This window comes from Gossypium arboreum, chromosome 9 (assembly GCF_025698485.1).
Source record: "Gossypium arboreum isolate Shixiya-1 chromosome 9, ASM2569848v2, whole genome shotgun sequence".
NCBI lineage: Eukaryota > Viridiplantae > Streptophyta > Magnoliopsida > Malvales > Malvaceae > Gossypium > Gossypium arboreum.
Genome location: NC_069078.1, coordinates 35,554,161 through 35,569,018, shown reverse-complemented (window position 1 = coordinate 35,569,018; position 14,858 = coordinate 35,554,161). Strand labels below are relative to the sequence as shown.

Below are 14,858 nucleotides of genomic sequence, written 5' to 3'. Positions count from 1 at the left end.
TAGGCCTCTTGGTTAAATGGGTAAACTTGATTTTTAGTCTTTTAAATATTAATAATTCAATTTAAACCTTTGAATAAACAGGAAAAAGTCTACTTTTGAATCCTCTTAAAAATTAATTATTTAATTTTAGCCCCTTTAATATAAAATATTTAGCTTTTAATATCTCATTCAAAATTTTATAGTTTTATCACAAACCACCGACACAGTTTGAGAGATGAATCTGCATGGGCCAAATAACCAAAGAAGACAGAAAAACGTGATCCTTAAAAAAGTTGAGAACATATAGAATTCTTTCCCACCAGTTTGGACCAGCTTCATATTTGGTATAAACAGCAGAATCCCATTGTAAGAGAGCTAATTTATGGATGACATAAGGTCTAGGACCCTTTAATTCCCCCTTTCTTTCTTACACCCTTACCCACCCGTTGGTCCAAGCATACAAGAAATCTAGTAAAAGTATCATGAAAACCCCTATACTAGATACCGGATTACATTATTTCCCCTCTACTCAAAAGTTGGACAAATCAATCCTTATATGTTAGATAAAAGAGCAAACTAATATTTCTGTTATAAATTTCACCCATTTCAAGTGTTAAAAACCGATTCTTGTACTCCAATAAGAGGTATATATAGCATGCCCCGTGTTACTGTCTATTATTCCATCATCCACGTCAACTTTTAACAGTACAAATAAATAGAAATTTAACAAAAAAAAAACTAATTTACTCTTTAATCTAATATACATATATTGATTTGCCCATTTTTTTAATAGAAGGAAAAAAATGTAATTTGACACCTACCGCAGGGACCTCCATGGTAGTTTAATAAATCCTAGGTTCAAACTATGAAAAAAAACATATTTATAACACCATAAACCAACAAATAAAATAAGAATCCATGAATATTGATTAATGTTTTCCTTTTCAACTGTCTACAAATCCACATTCCGGAATCTACCTAAATAAAGATCCTATCATATGTAAATCGAAAAAAAGCGGACCATATATACAGTAATGAGATATAGATGCCTAATCCGCGAGCTAGACCTACAACCTTCCAAACGAAACATTATGCATGGTAAATGACACTTCTCAACTATCTGCATTCAACAACTTATTTTGTTTACAGCATACAAGGAAATACATTAACCAAAGACGGAAAGTAAGCTATGCTTCCTACCCAACCACATAAGCGCACGAGAGCTATCCATCACGAAAATGAGAACGAGCTTTTATCGAATTGTACATATCTCATCCTCGTCAATACAAACTCAAAACGGCTCAAATCAAAGGGAAAGTGAGCTCACCTCATCAGCTTTCCATACCCCTTCTTCATACTTATACCACCTCATAAGCCCTTCATCGTTTCTAGTCCGTTGACACATGATGCATGAATCTTTCATGCATGTTAGAAATTCACGTAACCGAGATGCCTTGTCAAGAACATACTGATCAAGCTCCCTCATAATTCTTCTTGGGGCAGGAGGAGGCGGTATTTCAATCAAAAGGCAGTGAGAAATGTTAAGCACTTCTAGGTTTCGCAACTCATCCAAGATGGAGATCAAGGTATCCTTCACAAGCATTGAGCAACGGAGACTTAAAACCCTTATCTTTGGTAGATACGTTATTATTGTAGCCGCAAAGAAGTTGTCGAAAGGTCCCATCACTTTGAGTTCACTGAAATTCTTGCAATTACTGGCAATTTCTTCCAAGAGATATGGAGGGTTTGCTATGCTAGGCATTGTTAGAGATTCGAGATCCTGCCAGATGCGAATAGCTTTGCATATTCCTGTTTTCTTTATTCTGTTCCAAGCTGGCATTACAAGACGTCGGAGGCGTGGGCACCTGCAGTAAGAAAAACAAGATAATTAAGAAGAGAATTGTAATATCATGGTCTTCAAGAACCCCTCCTGCGAAAAATAAGTACTTCACATACAAAAATGCAAACACAAACAAAGCGCAATTTGAGGTAAAAGTACTGTAAAGGTCCCTGTACTATAGTGCAGAGTGTATTTTGAACCCTGCATGTTTAAAAAGTGCAAGAAGGTCCTCGTATGTTAGGAAAGCAAGCAGAATGGTCAACTTTGTAACAATTGGGGAAACAAAAAAATAACTATTAATTTTATAATATGTACTTAATTAAATGATATAGCATTAATTTAATAAATGACATGTCATGTTCACTTGACTCATTGTAGCTTAAAAAGCTCAAACCCTTGCACTTAAGTCGATCTGATTTTTTACTTTATTCACTGGTTAAATTCTATATTTTAAGTTTTTTAAGCTATAATGGGTCCGTTAAACATGTCACATCATTTAACTAACTTCACCTCATAAAACTAATAGTTTTCCTTTTTCAACTATTACAAAAATGATCATTTTGCTAGGACCTATACAATACTTTTACCGACAATTTGATCAGCACAATAGCAAGAAAAGACACAGACGAGATACATAAAATACCATTAGCAAATGCCTTTTTAAAAACAAGCTAAGAGACTAATACGAGAAATAAAGCATGCCAATTGATTGTTGAAATTCAAACAAAAGCATTAAATACGATCATGATACCGGTAGCAATTAATCCTTGATAGCAGGCACCCTACAAGCATTTATATGATGTATCTTGAAATGCTTTTAGATAAAAATACCATGAAAGCCCTTGTACTAGGAGTCAAATTGCATTTTGCCCCCTTTACTAATAAAATGGGCAAATTAGTCCTTATATGTTAGATCAAACAACAAACTGGCCCTTCTATTAAAAATTCTATCCATTCTTACTGTTAAAACTTGGTCTATGTACATCAATATGACGTGCACGTGGTACGCCAGATGTAATTGTCTGGTTATTCCATCAGCTATGCCAGTTTTTAATAGTAAAACTAGATGACATTTTTAACAAAAAGGACCAGATTGCTTTTTGATCTAATGTACAGGGACTGATTAGTCCATTTTTTGAGTAAAGGGGGCAAAATGCAATTTGACTCCTGGTACAAGGGCCTCCATGGTATTTTTACCTATGTTTTCTTTTCATGGAGATAACAAACAACTCCAATAAAAAAGAGGTTCTACAGGCGAGCTAGAGCTAGTTAACACTATAAAAAAACCTTGAAAGTTGTAATAAAGTTCACTAAAAATTACCTTTCAGCAGTATAGGTCAATAGATCATCGCTGACATATAGATTGAAGTGAAAAATCAAGGTCATTATGTTTCCTTGGCTGAGACTCAAAGATGTCTTCAACAAATGATTCAATGTCTTGTCAGAACGAGCATCCACATATACATAAGGCTCCAATGGAATCTTGATGAAATTCGACTTCATCATCGATAAATCAAGTGTTCTCCAAAGAAGAGGATCACAACAGGCCATACGCCAAGAAGTGCAGACTGTAGCAATGCCTGAAGTTAACTCAATGATGTCGAAAGACTGGAAGATCTTCACCAAGATATCAATGTCCAAGTCCTCCCATCTTCTCGCAACGCGGTCACTTTCTTCCATTCCACTAGCTTCTTCAATATCTCAAACGAGTTTCACAGCATCACCAAACCTATACATACAGAAGGTTAAGTCCATCATGTATACATTGACAATGATATATAACAGTCAGTACGATCGAGGCAGTATTAGCAACATCCCCTATTGAGCCAAGAACAATAAAGTCTCAAGGAAACTCATTTTCTTGATGTTTCTTAAGTAAACTCAAAATCCGAAAAAGATACTCCTAGCTGACACTAATGAATTCCACAATCTTGTCATGATTTCCATTCAAAAAAGCCTAGCAATGATAACACGAGATGCCAATCTACATGCGAATGTGAAAAGAAATTTGGTCCAAAACTATTCTTACCAAGTTATCGTGTAAGAAAGCAGAAACCAAAAGGACAAGCATGGATGTATATCACAAATACCAGTAATAGAAGGCTCCTAACTAAAATTTGGCAGTGTCTAAATAGTTTTAAAATTACTATTTCGTCTATTAAAATGTCCAAATTTCACAACCCAATTAAAAGGAATTCAAAACAGCTTCTATTTAACACCAAGAAATCTACATAAACAAACACCCAACATCACATTATCCTCCACAAGCTTTTCACATCTTTAGCCCACTAAAATTCATGAAATAAAAAAAAATGGACACTATTGAATCCAATTCCCAGCCTGAAGTTAAAAGAAGCACCTTGTCCAGTCTAAGGAAGACAGAAAATTGTTTGTCAATAGTAAAAAAAATTCTATTACAAGATCTAAAATTCAACAATTTCTGTACAAAGACGTTAAAAGAAGAAGCAGCCTTTGCAATAATTAAAAGAAAAAAAAGAACAGAATCAAATTTAGCCAGATCTCCCATCTTGACTTACCCGGTACACGTTGATCTAGGTTTGGCCTTAAATAATAGTGGAGATTGGCTTTGTTTTGTTGCGGTCGGGAGATAGGTTTTGTCTAAATTGCTGGAGAATGAAGCAGTTACAGTCTCTTAACTGTGGAAAGAGAAGGTGAGAGAGAATCAATCAGGTGCCCTGGACTGGACGCCAAGAGCATGTGAGAGAATTACCAAAAACCCGAAATTCCAACTTACCTTATACCACCATAAATCTTCTATATTGAAATTTCAATTTACAACCATAAACTGAATATCCTTTTACATGTCTATTAGCTTAGTGCTTCCAATTAATTACAGATTATTTCATATATAATGGATAATTTTATAACAAAAAGGTAACTTTTTTATCTAAAATGAGAAGTTTGATATTTTATTATAGAAATTAGAAGTAAATTTCTATATCATCTATAAATATAGATTTATAAAAGTATTGTGAATATTTTATTGATAAATAAAAACATAAATCTCTTTGTTATTTTTTTTTCTCTTTATGTTTTTATTTTATAACATTTATTTTTATAATTTTATTAATAATTATTTCTTTTTAAATAAATCGGTCATTTTTTCTGTCAACTGAATATTTAAATTGAGAAAATACAACAAATTAGTAGGGGTGTTCATAATCGAGTACTCGCAATTTCGGGTCTTCAAAGATTCGGGTACCTAAATTTTTTAGTATTAAAAATGTTGGCCCGTGACCCGACTCTTGAATATCTTCAGGTACCCAGAATTTTGGGTACCCGTAATAATTGAGTACCCATATTTTCGAGTCACAAAGTACCTTGATTAAATTTGTAGAAATTGTTTTAGAAATCATACAATTTATAGTGATTCAAAATGACAAACTAAAGTGGATAATAGCATAATCCACACATAAAGTTTAGAAATCCAAACATAAAGTTTCTAAATCAAATTACATAATCCAAAGATAATACTTAAAAAAAAAATACAATTAAAGATAAAACATATAGTTGTGAACTCATCATCAATCATCATGGCATGGTGTGTATCTGAAACCATTTTAACAAATACTATTTGCTGAAAATTTGAACTTTTATCATAAACCAATCTGGAAAAAATAAGCTAAAAATTAGATAATTCAACTATCATAACTCAATTACTTATTCTCACAAAGCTGGTGGAAAAAGTGGACTAAATAAGAACTAAGAGAACAATTAAGATGGTCAAAACAATTAATTAAGAAATGAGTTTTTCCTCAGGGACAATATCGTCAAAACAATTTAAATTACAGTCAACAAATAACATCAGAAAAAAAGAACATGATTTATGAACAGAAACAATCCATAGGACATAGGCAAGAACAAAGTGCATTCAGAAAAAAGAAGTATAAAGTAGTCTTATATGATTAAACAGACTGCAAAATACAATCGATGAAAGTCTGATTGTCTAATACTAGACAAAGTTAATAGCAGATAATTCATCTCCTCATTTCTATAGGGTCACAACATGAGGTATTAAATGGAAACAATCAAAGCAATAATTTAGAATCTTTAAACATAATAACAGTAAATATCAAGCTCTAGCATTTACGGTTGTTACAAAATATCCATAATTTTTAATTTTCTATCACCCAAAAGATTTGCAAAGCACCATAGTGAAATAGAAAACAAAAGCTAAAACTGACTGACTAGTATACCAAAGAAAAAACAAACAAAAAAACAAAACAAAATAGAGAAGTTTGAGAAGAGACAAAGAGAGAGACGGGTAGACTGAAATATTGAATAATAGTACTTACCTGGGCTTTGAGATGACGGCGACCGGCGATGGTGAGAATGGCCAGACGGCGGGTGCCGGGTGGTCACAGATGGTCAGTCGATTGGTGGGAGTGGGGTTGACAGAGATGATTTGCATGGGAGAATTGAACGAGTGGGATAGTGATTTATTAATTAGGGTAAAAATCAGTTTGAGTTTTAACTAAAAAATGTAAATAATTTTAAAATAAAAATACAATTACACACAGGTAACTGGGTCGAGTACTCGTGGAAGTTAGAAATTGCGGCCCACGCCTGACCCGTCAACTCGTAAAAAAAGCGGGTCGGATACCCGGCCAAATTTTTTTTTTAAAGTTAATAAAACACCCGTTTTATTTTTTACTAGGTTAACGGGTTAAGTATTTTTGAACACCCCTACCAGTTAGCCTTTAACTTTAATGGATGATCGTTAAAGTTAACTATTTGACTTTTCTTTATTATTTGGTTAACTTATTGTTTGACTTTTTTATTTTATTAATAACTTTTAGGATTTTTATTTTTTATTTTTCTTTATTGTTCTCTTTAATGGTTGTGATAAGTAGCGAAAATTAATAAAACTTAATAAAAAGTAAAAATAATACTATAAAATTTTAAAAAATATAAAATTATAAAAATATAAAAAATATTTAAATTTTCTAAAATATAGATTTATACAAATTTTCATCAAATTGAAATTTTATTAATTCATGACATCACTTCAATCGATGATTTGAATATAATATAAATAGATAATAATTTGTAATGCTAACAATATTTATATAATTTTATATTTGAAAAAGGTATAAAATCTTTGCATACCAATTTTTAAAAATAATTAGAAATAATTAAGTCTTTTTTTATACTTTTGAAAGTGAGAAAAAGTAATTAAAATTCTCTAAAAGAGTAATTAAGTCCTTATACTTTTGGAAGTAAACAAAAAAGTAATTAAAATAGCCATAAATATTGAATAGATCCAACTTAAAAGCTTGAATCCTTGTTCAATAAATATTTAAAAAAAAAAATATAATTGGAAAGAGTATTATGGCGAATTTATGGCATTTGTGAGAGGAATTCAGATTTCAGATCTAGGGGAAAAAGATTTTGTTCAAATTCTTTCATAAAATGGATATGGATCAGGTGATTAATGGGGCACCTTGGACTTTTAACAATCATCTTTTGGTGTTCCATAGGTTGGAGGTAGGGAAAGATCCGGTAAAGGTCCAGCTAGTGTTCTCCACATTTTGGGTGCAAGTGCATGAGTTACCTCTGGGATTGTTCTCAAAGTCTATCGCAAAACAACTTGGGGATTTCATTCGAAAATTTTTGGAATATGATTCTAAAAGTTTAAGGAGGGGTTTGAGAAGTTTCTAGCGTATACGGGTCCAGTTGGATGTCAGGAGTCCTTTGAAGCGAAAGAAGAAGATTATGTTTACTTTTGAAAATTGTACTTATGTCACTTTTAAGTATGAGTGATTAACACCGTTTTGTTTCTTCTGTGATTGTTTAAGGCATAATGATTCTTTTTGTCAAGTAAGAATGATAACAGGGGAGGAGATTTGCGGAGATACGGTTGGATATGTCATTGCAAACGCAGTCCAAGAGAGAGGGTGTAATGAATAGTGTTTGGCTGAGAGAAGAAGAGGAAGACAGGATGAATGGGGGTAACATAGGACATTCGGATCTGGGAAGGGAATCCTGGGAAAGGGGAAGAAACGAGTTAGGGATGAGATTTGATCCTGTCTTGGGTCTAAACTTGGAATGAGATACGAGGTATACTCTTGGGATGGGTGGGAACGCATCAAAGGTAGGGGGTTAAGTTGATATGGATCATTATGTAGAGGAGAGCTCAATTGTAAGTGGAGATGGAAAGAAAAGACGACGAAAGGATTGTGGGAGCCACAATGTTTCAAGGGTGATAGATTCATTGGTGGTTAGGGAGGAACGACCATTGAGGAGGACTCACTTTATATTGGTGGCTGCCAAGGGGCAAGCCGACCGGTCGTAATGAAAATATTTTGCTAGAATGTTTGTGGTTTGGGAAGCCCACGGGCTATAAGGAAACTTTGGCATATGCTGAAGATGTATAATCCCCAGGTTGTTTTTATTATGGAGACCAAATTAAATACTAAAAAAAATGAAGAATGTTCGCAGGAGATGTAGTTTTCTGAATGGCATTGAAGTTTTAGTCGAAGGAATAAGAGAGGATTTGAGTTTGGCTTGGAAGGGAGATATTACAATCACTCTTAGAAGCTTCTCGATGCATCATGTTGACGTTAAAGTTCGAGAGGTTGGGGAGAGTAAACAATAGAGATTTATTGTATTCTATAGGGCTTCAAGTGCACGTAGTAGGGATGATACATGGAGTTTATTGAAAAATCTGGGGCGTTTGCATAAGCTACCTTAGCTAGTGTGTAGGGATTTCAATGAAATCATGTACTCGTTTTAAAAGGTTGGGGGTGTCAAGAAACGAAAGGAGAACGTATATTTTTCAAGAAGTATTACAAGAATGTCGATTAATGGATGTGGGATATTTTGAGGTATGATTTACATGGGAAAGATGAAATATACTAGAAACAAATATAAGTGTAATAGCCCGAATTTCGGCCTAGTCAGAACAGTAGTTTCGAGACCACTAATCCAAAGTTAGAGAAAGTATTTTATTATTAATTTTAGGTTAAAACATGTTTATATTAGTGCATGAAAAATTTGGTGAAGTATTTTAGTGATTTCATGCTTAATTATGAAAAAAGACTAAATCGCATAAAGTGCAAAGGTTCTATTTTGATAGCTAAGAGTGTCAGATAGCTAGAGAACCTAAATTAGAGATATTTAAAGGGAAATTAGACCCTTTAGAATAGCATGGCCGGCCATAGGAGACAAAGGTGGTCAAAAGTCAAAATTTGGTGAAATTAGGTGTTGAAATTGAATAAAATAAAACAAATAGTAAAAAGTTGTCATTTTTTTTTCATCTCTCTCTTTCTTCTCCACCAATTTTTCTCCAAGAAAATATCCATGGAAGCTTGAAAAAAATTTTCAGCAACTTAAAGCCTTTGCAAGTAAGTGATTTGAAGGTTTTTCTTGAATATTTTTGTACTTTTAGAACCCTTGTAACATAAGTTTTCAAATGAGGGGACTATTTTGCAAAATGGTTGAAAGTCTAGGGTTTTACCATTAGTGTGTTCATATTTCTTTCTGAAATTTTATGGAAGAAAATGAGTTATAGTAGTGTAATAAACAACTTTTGTGAAGTACTTTCCATGAAAACCCTAACTAAGGACCATTTTGCAAAAGTTGTAAAATAGGTGATAAATGTGTGAAATAAGGATAATTTTGGGCTGATTTTAGTATAAAAAGTGATCAGCTAGGTTTGATTAGTGAGAAAATATGATAAAAATCGATTTTCGGACCTAGGGGTAAAATGGTCATTTTGTAAAAGTCTAGGGGTAAAATGGTCATATTGCCCAAATTTAAATTTTTGAGTACTTAGATTAATAAAATGATTAAATTCATGAATTTTTATCATTATAGATCAAGAATTACAAAATTTGGGCCAAGACCGGGGAAAAGCCAAACTAGCGGAATAAGCTGAGATAATAACCAAATTTTGAATACCGAGGTAAGTTGTATGTAAATAATACAATTTCATTGTTATTACAAGAGTTTAAATTGATATAACATAAATTGCTTAATTTTGGTAATGAAAATACTTGATGCTAATTGAGATAATAGAACTCCTAGGTGAACTTTAAGGACAAGTCAGATATTCGTGCCATGACATTTGGGTCATTGGTGCGCTAGTGTATGATATGTCTGGGACATGCATTGGCCACATTATAAGAGCCATTGTAAGACCATGTCTAGGATATGGCAACGACATTGAGACGAGAGCTAGTGTAAGACATGTTTGGGACATGCATCAGCCTCGAGATGTAAGCCAGTGTCAGACATGTCTGGGACCTGCATCGGCTATGAGATGTGTTAGTGTAAGACCATGTCTGGGACATGGCATCGGCATGGAGATGTAAGAATCAGTGTAAGACCATGTTTGGGATATGGCGTCGGTTTCGATTTTGATAGTCAGTGTAAGACCATGTATAGGACATGGCATTGACTTGTTGGATGAGCCAGTGTAAGACCATGTCTGGGACATGGCATCGGCATTACACCCTATGTTTGAGGCTTAATGAATATCTGATAGCATTCCAAGTGGTTCAACGAAGAGAGTCACAGTTTAAGTTGAACAAGGAAAGTATAACCATGTTGTGAGTGGCACAGGTACCTATTTGAAATGTATGAGATGTGAGCTCAATTTATGCTATGTAAAATGTATTGGCTAGTGATGAGTAAGTTGTGCTTATGCCTACTTAAGTACTATGAGCATGATGGTGAATGGGAAAGTTGTTGTTATATTTATTGCATGCAACTTACTAAGTTTTATGCTTACCCTATTTTCTTTCCATTTTCTTATAGTTCCGCCTAGTTAGCTCGTGGATCAACAGATGTCGGAGGCATCGATCACACTATCAATCGAAGCACTTGGTATAGTTAGATTTGTTTATTTTGATTATGGCATGTATTGGACCCTGACATTATGATTCTGTGTCATTGCTAATTGGCCAAATGTGTTGGCTTACTTTAGCATTTTGATTCATTTTGTATAAGGCCATGAAAATGGCTAAAGTTAAAAGTTGTTATATGAATACAAGAAGTTATTTCGTAAATGGGTAATTTATTGGTTGTTTTAGTAAATATGAAATATGTAAATGCTTTAGATGTGGTTGTTGGATTGAGGAATCATATTATGTTGATCTTTCGCATGATGGATGTTGTTATTTTGTGTTTTAGGGTGGCAAAGGCCTTGGTAAATAACCCTATGTTGTCCACACGAGTAGACACACGGGCGTGTGTCTAGGCCATGTGTGACATACGGCCAGCCCCATGGTCATGTTGTCTGGCCGTGTGTCCCCTGCACGTAAAAATTTCAAGTTAGTATGCATGGTAGTAAACACACGGGCAGAGACACGACCGTGTGTCTCAGCCATGTGGAGGACACGGCCTCTTGCCACCGGCGTGTGCCTTGGCCATATGCCTCTTATTAGATGCTGACGTCAGAAACAAAATGCCAAGGTTTTTAGATACGGGCTAGAACACGGGTGTGTCATGGCCGTGTGAGGGACATGGGCCATGGACACGGGTGTGTGTCAGGCCATGTGAAAACCCCTTGAGGTTTGAATTTGGAATTAAATTCACACGGGTATGGGACACGGGTGTGTCCCTAGATGCTTAGGCCGTGTGTATCACACGGGGCATCAGCACGACCATGTTATAACTACCACACAGGAATGTTGCCCTTACACACGGGCGTATGCCTTATTCTAAAAATCATTTTTATTTAGTCAGTTTAAGGACCCGGGTTGGTTCTGAAGGGTTTCCAAGGAAAGTTTGAGGCCTTGTAGGCCTACTTTAATGAGTTTAAACAGACTTCGAAAGAGTTTTAAATTTAATCAAGTCTTGGTGACTTGCAAACGAATGTATGCATGTGGTGAAGTATGGTAATACCTCGTGCCCAGTCCCAGCCTCAGACTCGGGTAAAGGGTGTTACATTTAGTGGTATCAGAGCATGGTTTAGTCTGTTCTAGGACTAATCTAGCGTGAGTACGAGTCTAGCTATACATGCCATAACTGTATATTGATAGTATGATTACCCTTCACGAGATAAATTGTGTTTTATTCATGTAGTAAATGGATCCTGACGTAGCTACGGCAGATGACGTGGAAAGTAATGTGCCAGCTCCTGCTGAAGGGATTGCGCCAGTTGATAGTGGGCTCATGACGATGAGTGAGGGCGGAGGAGCTAGAGAAGCTTACCTCCATATGATGGACGCGTCGTATTCGGAGTTCATTCGTGCAAATCCGAATACTCCACCTTCCCCATCTCCTTTGATTCCTCAGTATGCCCCTGTAGCTTTAGAACGAGTGGATTTGGTTAGGAGAGAGAAACCCCCAGTAGATAAGATATGAAAGCAAGGGGCCAAGGAATTCTGGGCTAAGATTAATAATGACCAGGAGAGAGCAGAATTTTGGTTAGAAAATACCATTAGGGTATTTAATGAGTTATCGTGCACGCCTGAGGAATGCGTAAAGTGCACAGTGTCACTCCTATGAGACTCAGCCTATCAATGGTGGAACACCCTTGTGTCGGTTGTACCAAGGGAAAGGATTACATTGGAGTTCTTCCAGGAGGAGTTCCGGAAGAAGTACATTAGTCAGAGGTTTATGGACCAGAAAAGAAAAGAGTTTTTAGAGCTGAAACAAGGCCGTAGGATAGTAACAGAGTATGAACGTGAGTTCGTGTGGCTCAGCAAATACGCTACGGAGTGCATGTCTACCAAAGCCATCATGTGCAAGAGATTTGAGGATGGATTGAATGAAGACATCCGATTGTTAGTTGGCATCTTAGAATTGAGGGAATTTGTGGTGCTCATGGAGAGAGCATGTAAGGCTAAGGAATTGGCCAAAGAGAAGAGAAAAGCTGATATTGAGTCCCGAGACTCAAGGAAAATATAGATGGGGAAATTACAGCAGACCTCATCTAAGAGATCGAGAGAGTTTCCTACCCGATCCAACGCGTTAGTGGGGTTTTCAAATAAGAGCAAGAACAAGCATAATACGGCTTCTAAAGCTTAGACCACTTCTATCGCGAGTGTCGGTAGTGCTCGGTCAAATAGGCCAGAGTGTTTACAATGTGGTAGACGCCAATTTGGTGAATGCCGAACGAATGAAAGAGGTTGCTTTAAATGTGGATCACTGGACCACTTCATCTGAGACTGCCCTGAATTAAATGAGAAAGAGAAAAAGCCAGAGATGAGGGTGAGTAGTGCTCCCTCAAGGGGTAGATCACAAAAAAACTTGGGCAGTGGAGCTAACAGTAGAGGTGCCCCTAGAGATTCAACTGTGAGGGCCGAGGGTCGTGCGCCTGCAAGGACTTATACCATACGTGCCCGTAAAGAGGCAGAATCTCCCGATGTGATCATAGGTACCTTTTCTATCCACGATATTTCTGTTGTTGTTTTAATTGATCCAGGGTCTACCCATTCCTATGTTTGCATGAAATTAGTGCATAGTATGAAAATGCTAATTGAGTATACGGAATTTGTAGTAAAGGTGTCAAATCCATTAGGCAAGCATGTGTTAGTTCACAGAATATGTAGAAGTTGTAACAGCCCGATTTTGACCCTAATCGAAATGGTGGTATCGGGACCATGAATCCCAGTCAGAAAAATATTTAAATATTATTTTTTGTACTTAAAATGTATGAATTTTCTTGTATGAAAGTTTTATTTAAAAATTTTATCGTTTAGATGTCGATTTGATAAAAAATGGGTTTAATCACGAAAAAAATGAAAAGTGATTGGTTAATTATTTAAGTGTTAAAATTTCTTTGTTCATTAAACACGGAGTCTTTATGTTGCAATTTGTCCATGAATAATAATGATGGACGGTTTTAATGGTTATATTATAAGGTTTTATATTTTGTTAATGTGACACCCCTAATGTGACCCTAGTCGGAGAGTGGTTTCGGGACCACGAAACCGAGTCACAAGAATAATTAAGTGTTATATTCCGTGCTTATTGTATGTGGAATTGGTATGCGTAAATATTTCGTGTCTCGATTTTTATTAATTAGGTGCTAATTTATAAGAAAGGACCCATGTGCTAGGACTTGAAAATGTGATAGGTGTATTTTTAAGTGGCCTAATAATGCATAAAGTGAAATAAATGGAGTTGCATGTCAATTATCCCATTCCCTAAGGTGGATGGCCGGCCATGACAAATTATGGGCAAGGAAAACATGTTCCCAACATGTTTTACTAATGGATGATGTTAGAAATGATAAAATAAGAGTATGAAAAAAAAAAAGAGAAAAAATGTTCATTCTTCTCCATAGGCTTGGCGAATGTACTAAGGAAAGAAAAGAAAATTTGTTCATCCTTTCTCATCTTCTTGGCGAAATTACTAAGGGAAAAGGGGAGGATTTTTGCTTCATGCTTGGGTTGGAAGAGACCTAGAAGGAGATTTGGCTAAGTTTACATCAAGATTAAGGTATGTATGAGGTTGTGTTGGGAGTTTCATGCATGGTTTGGTTGCTAATTTGATGTGCATGTTAGCCATGGCTCAAATCTTTGTTATGCCATGGAAATGGCATTTGGCCAAAGTTGTTATGGTGATAAAGCCATTGCATGCTAAGTGTGAAACTTGATGATGATGCATGCAATGATGGATTGTCTACTCATGAGTAAGATTTTGAGCTTTCTTTTGTTTTATCATGATTGAAGTTGAAAAGAAGCATGATTGTCATATTCGCCATGATGCATTCTTGAGCATGATTCATGCTTCTTGCATGTTAGTTAAAATTTGTGTTTTGGATGGCTATGGACACCTTGAAATTGGCCATGCTCATATATGCATATATATGATTGCACATTATGTTTTGGTTATGAACTAAGTGATGAATATATTGGTTTAAAGAAGAAGATGTGGAAGAATGCTTGTGAAATTGCAAGCACAATTGCCTAGCACACATGTAGGTGCTTGATGCTATATTATAAGTTTTGGGCCACAATGTGCAAAGCATTAATTAGTAAATTGCATGCTGTTTTGTGAGGTATTAAGTGCAAAATTGACCTCAACATGTACATGAATATTCGACCTTGGATAACCTATTGAA

At 35.5% G+C, this 14,858-nt stretch overlaps 1 protein-coding gene across 4 annotated transcripts; it reads right to left on the bottom strand.

Annotated features, from left to right (window-relative positions):
* Positions 1-883: 883 nt before the first annotated feature.
* On the bottom strand, positions 884-6,290 carry LOC108450394 (F-box/LRR-repeat protein At3g48880). Of its 4 annotated transcripts, none has more exons than XM_053018711.1 (4): positions 6,136-6,290; positions 4,357-4,476; positions 3,141-3,548; positions 884-1,844 (listed from the first exon to the last, which is right to left on the bottom strand). In XM_053018711.1, the coding sequence occupies exons 3-4, from the start codon at positions 3,497-3,499 to the stop codon at positions 1,286-1,288; spliced, it is 918 nt and encodes a 305-aa protein (XP_052874671.1). In that variant the 5' UTR covers positions 3,500-3,548; positions 4,357-4,476; positions 6,136-6,290; the 3' UTR covers positions 884-1,285. The 4 variants fall into 4 exon arrangements, with proteins under 4 accessions (XP_052874671.1, XP_017603484.1, XP_052874670.1 ...); XM_017747995.2 differs by lacking the exon at positions 6,136-6,290 and adding an exon at positions 4,575-4,688; XM_053018710.1 differs by lacking the exon at positions 6,136-6,290 and having other exon boundaries at positions 4,357-4,668.
* Between the last annotated feature and the right edge of the window lie 8,568 nt (positions 6,291-14,858).

Bases quoted from the DNA above. Each gene is read 5' to 3' on its own strand.
- LOC108450394 (XM_053018711.1), bottom strand. From the start codon at position 3,499: ATGGAAGAAAGTGACCGCGTTGCGAGAAGATGGGAGGACTTGGACATT. The intron at 1,845-3,140 runs GTAATTTTTAGT...TTCTTACTGCAG, and splicing joins TTGACCTATACTGCTGAAAG to GTGCCCACGCCTCCGACGTC.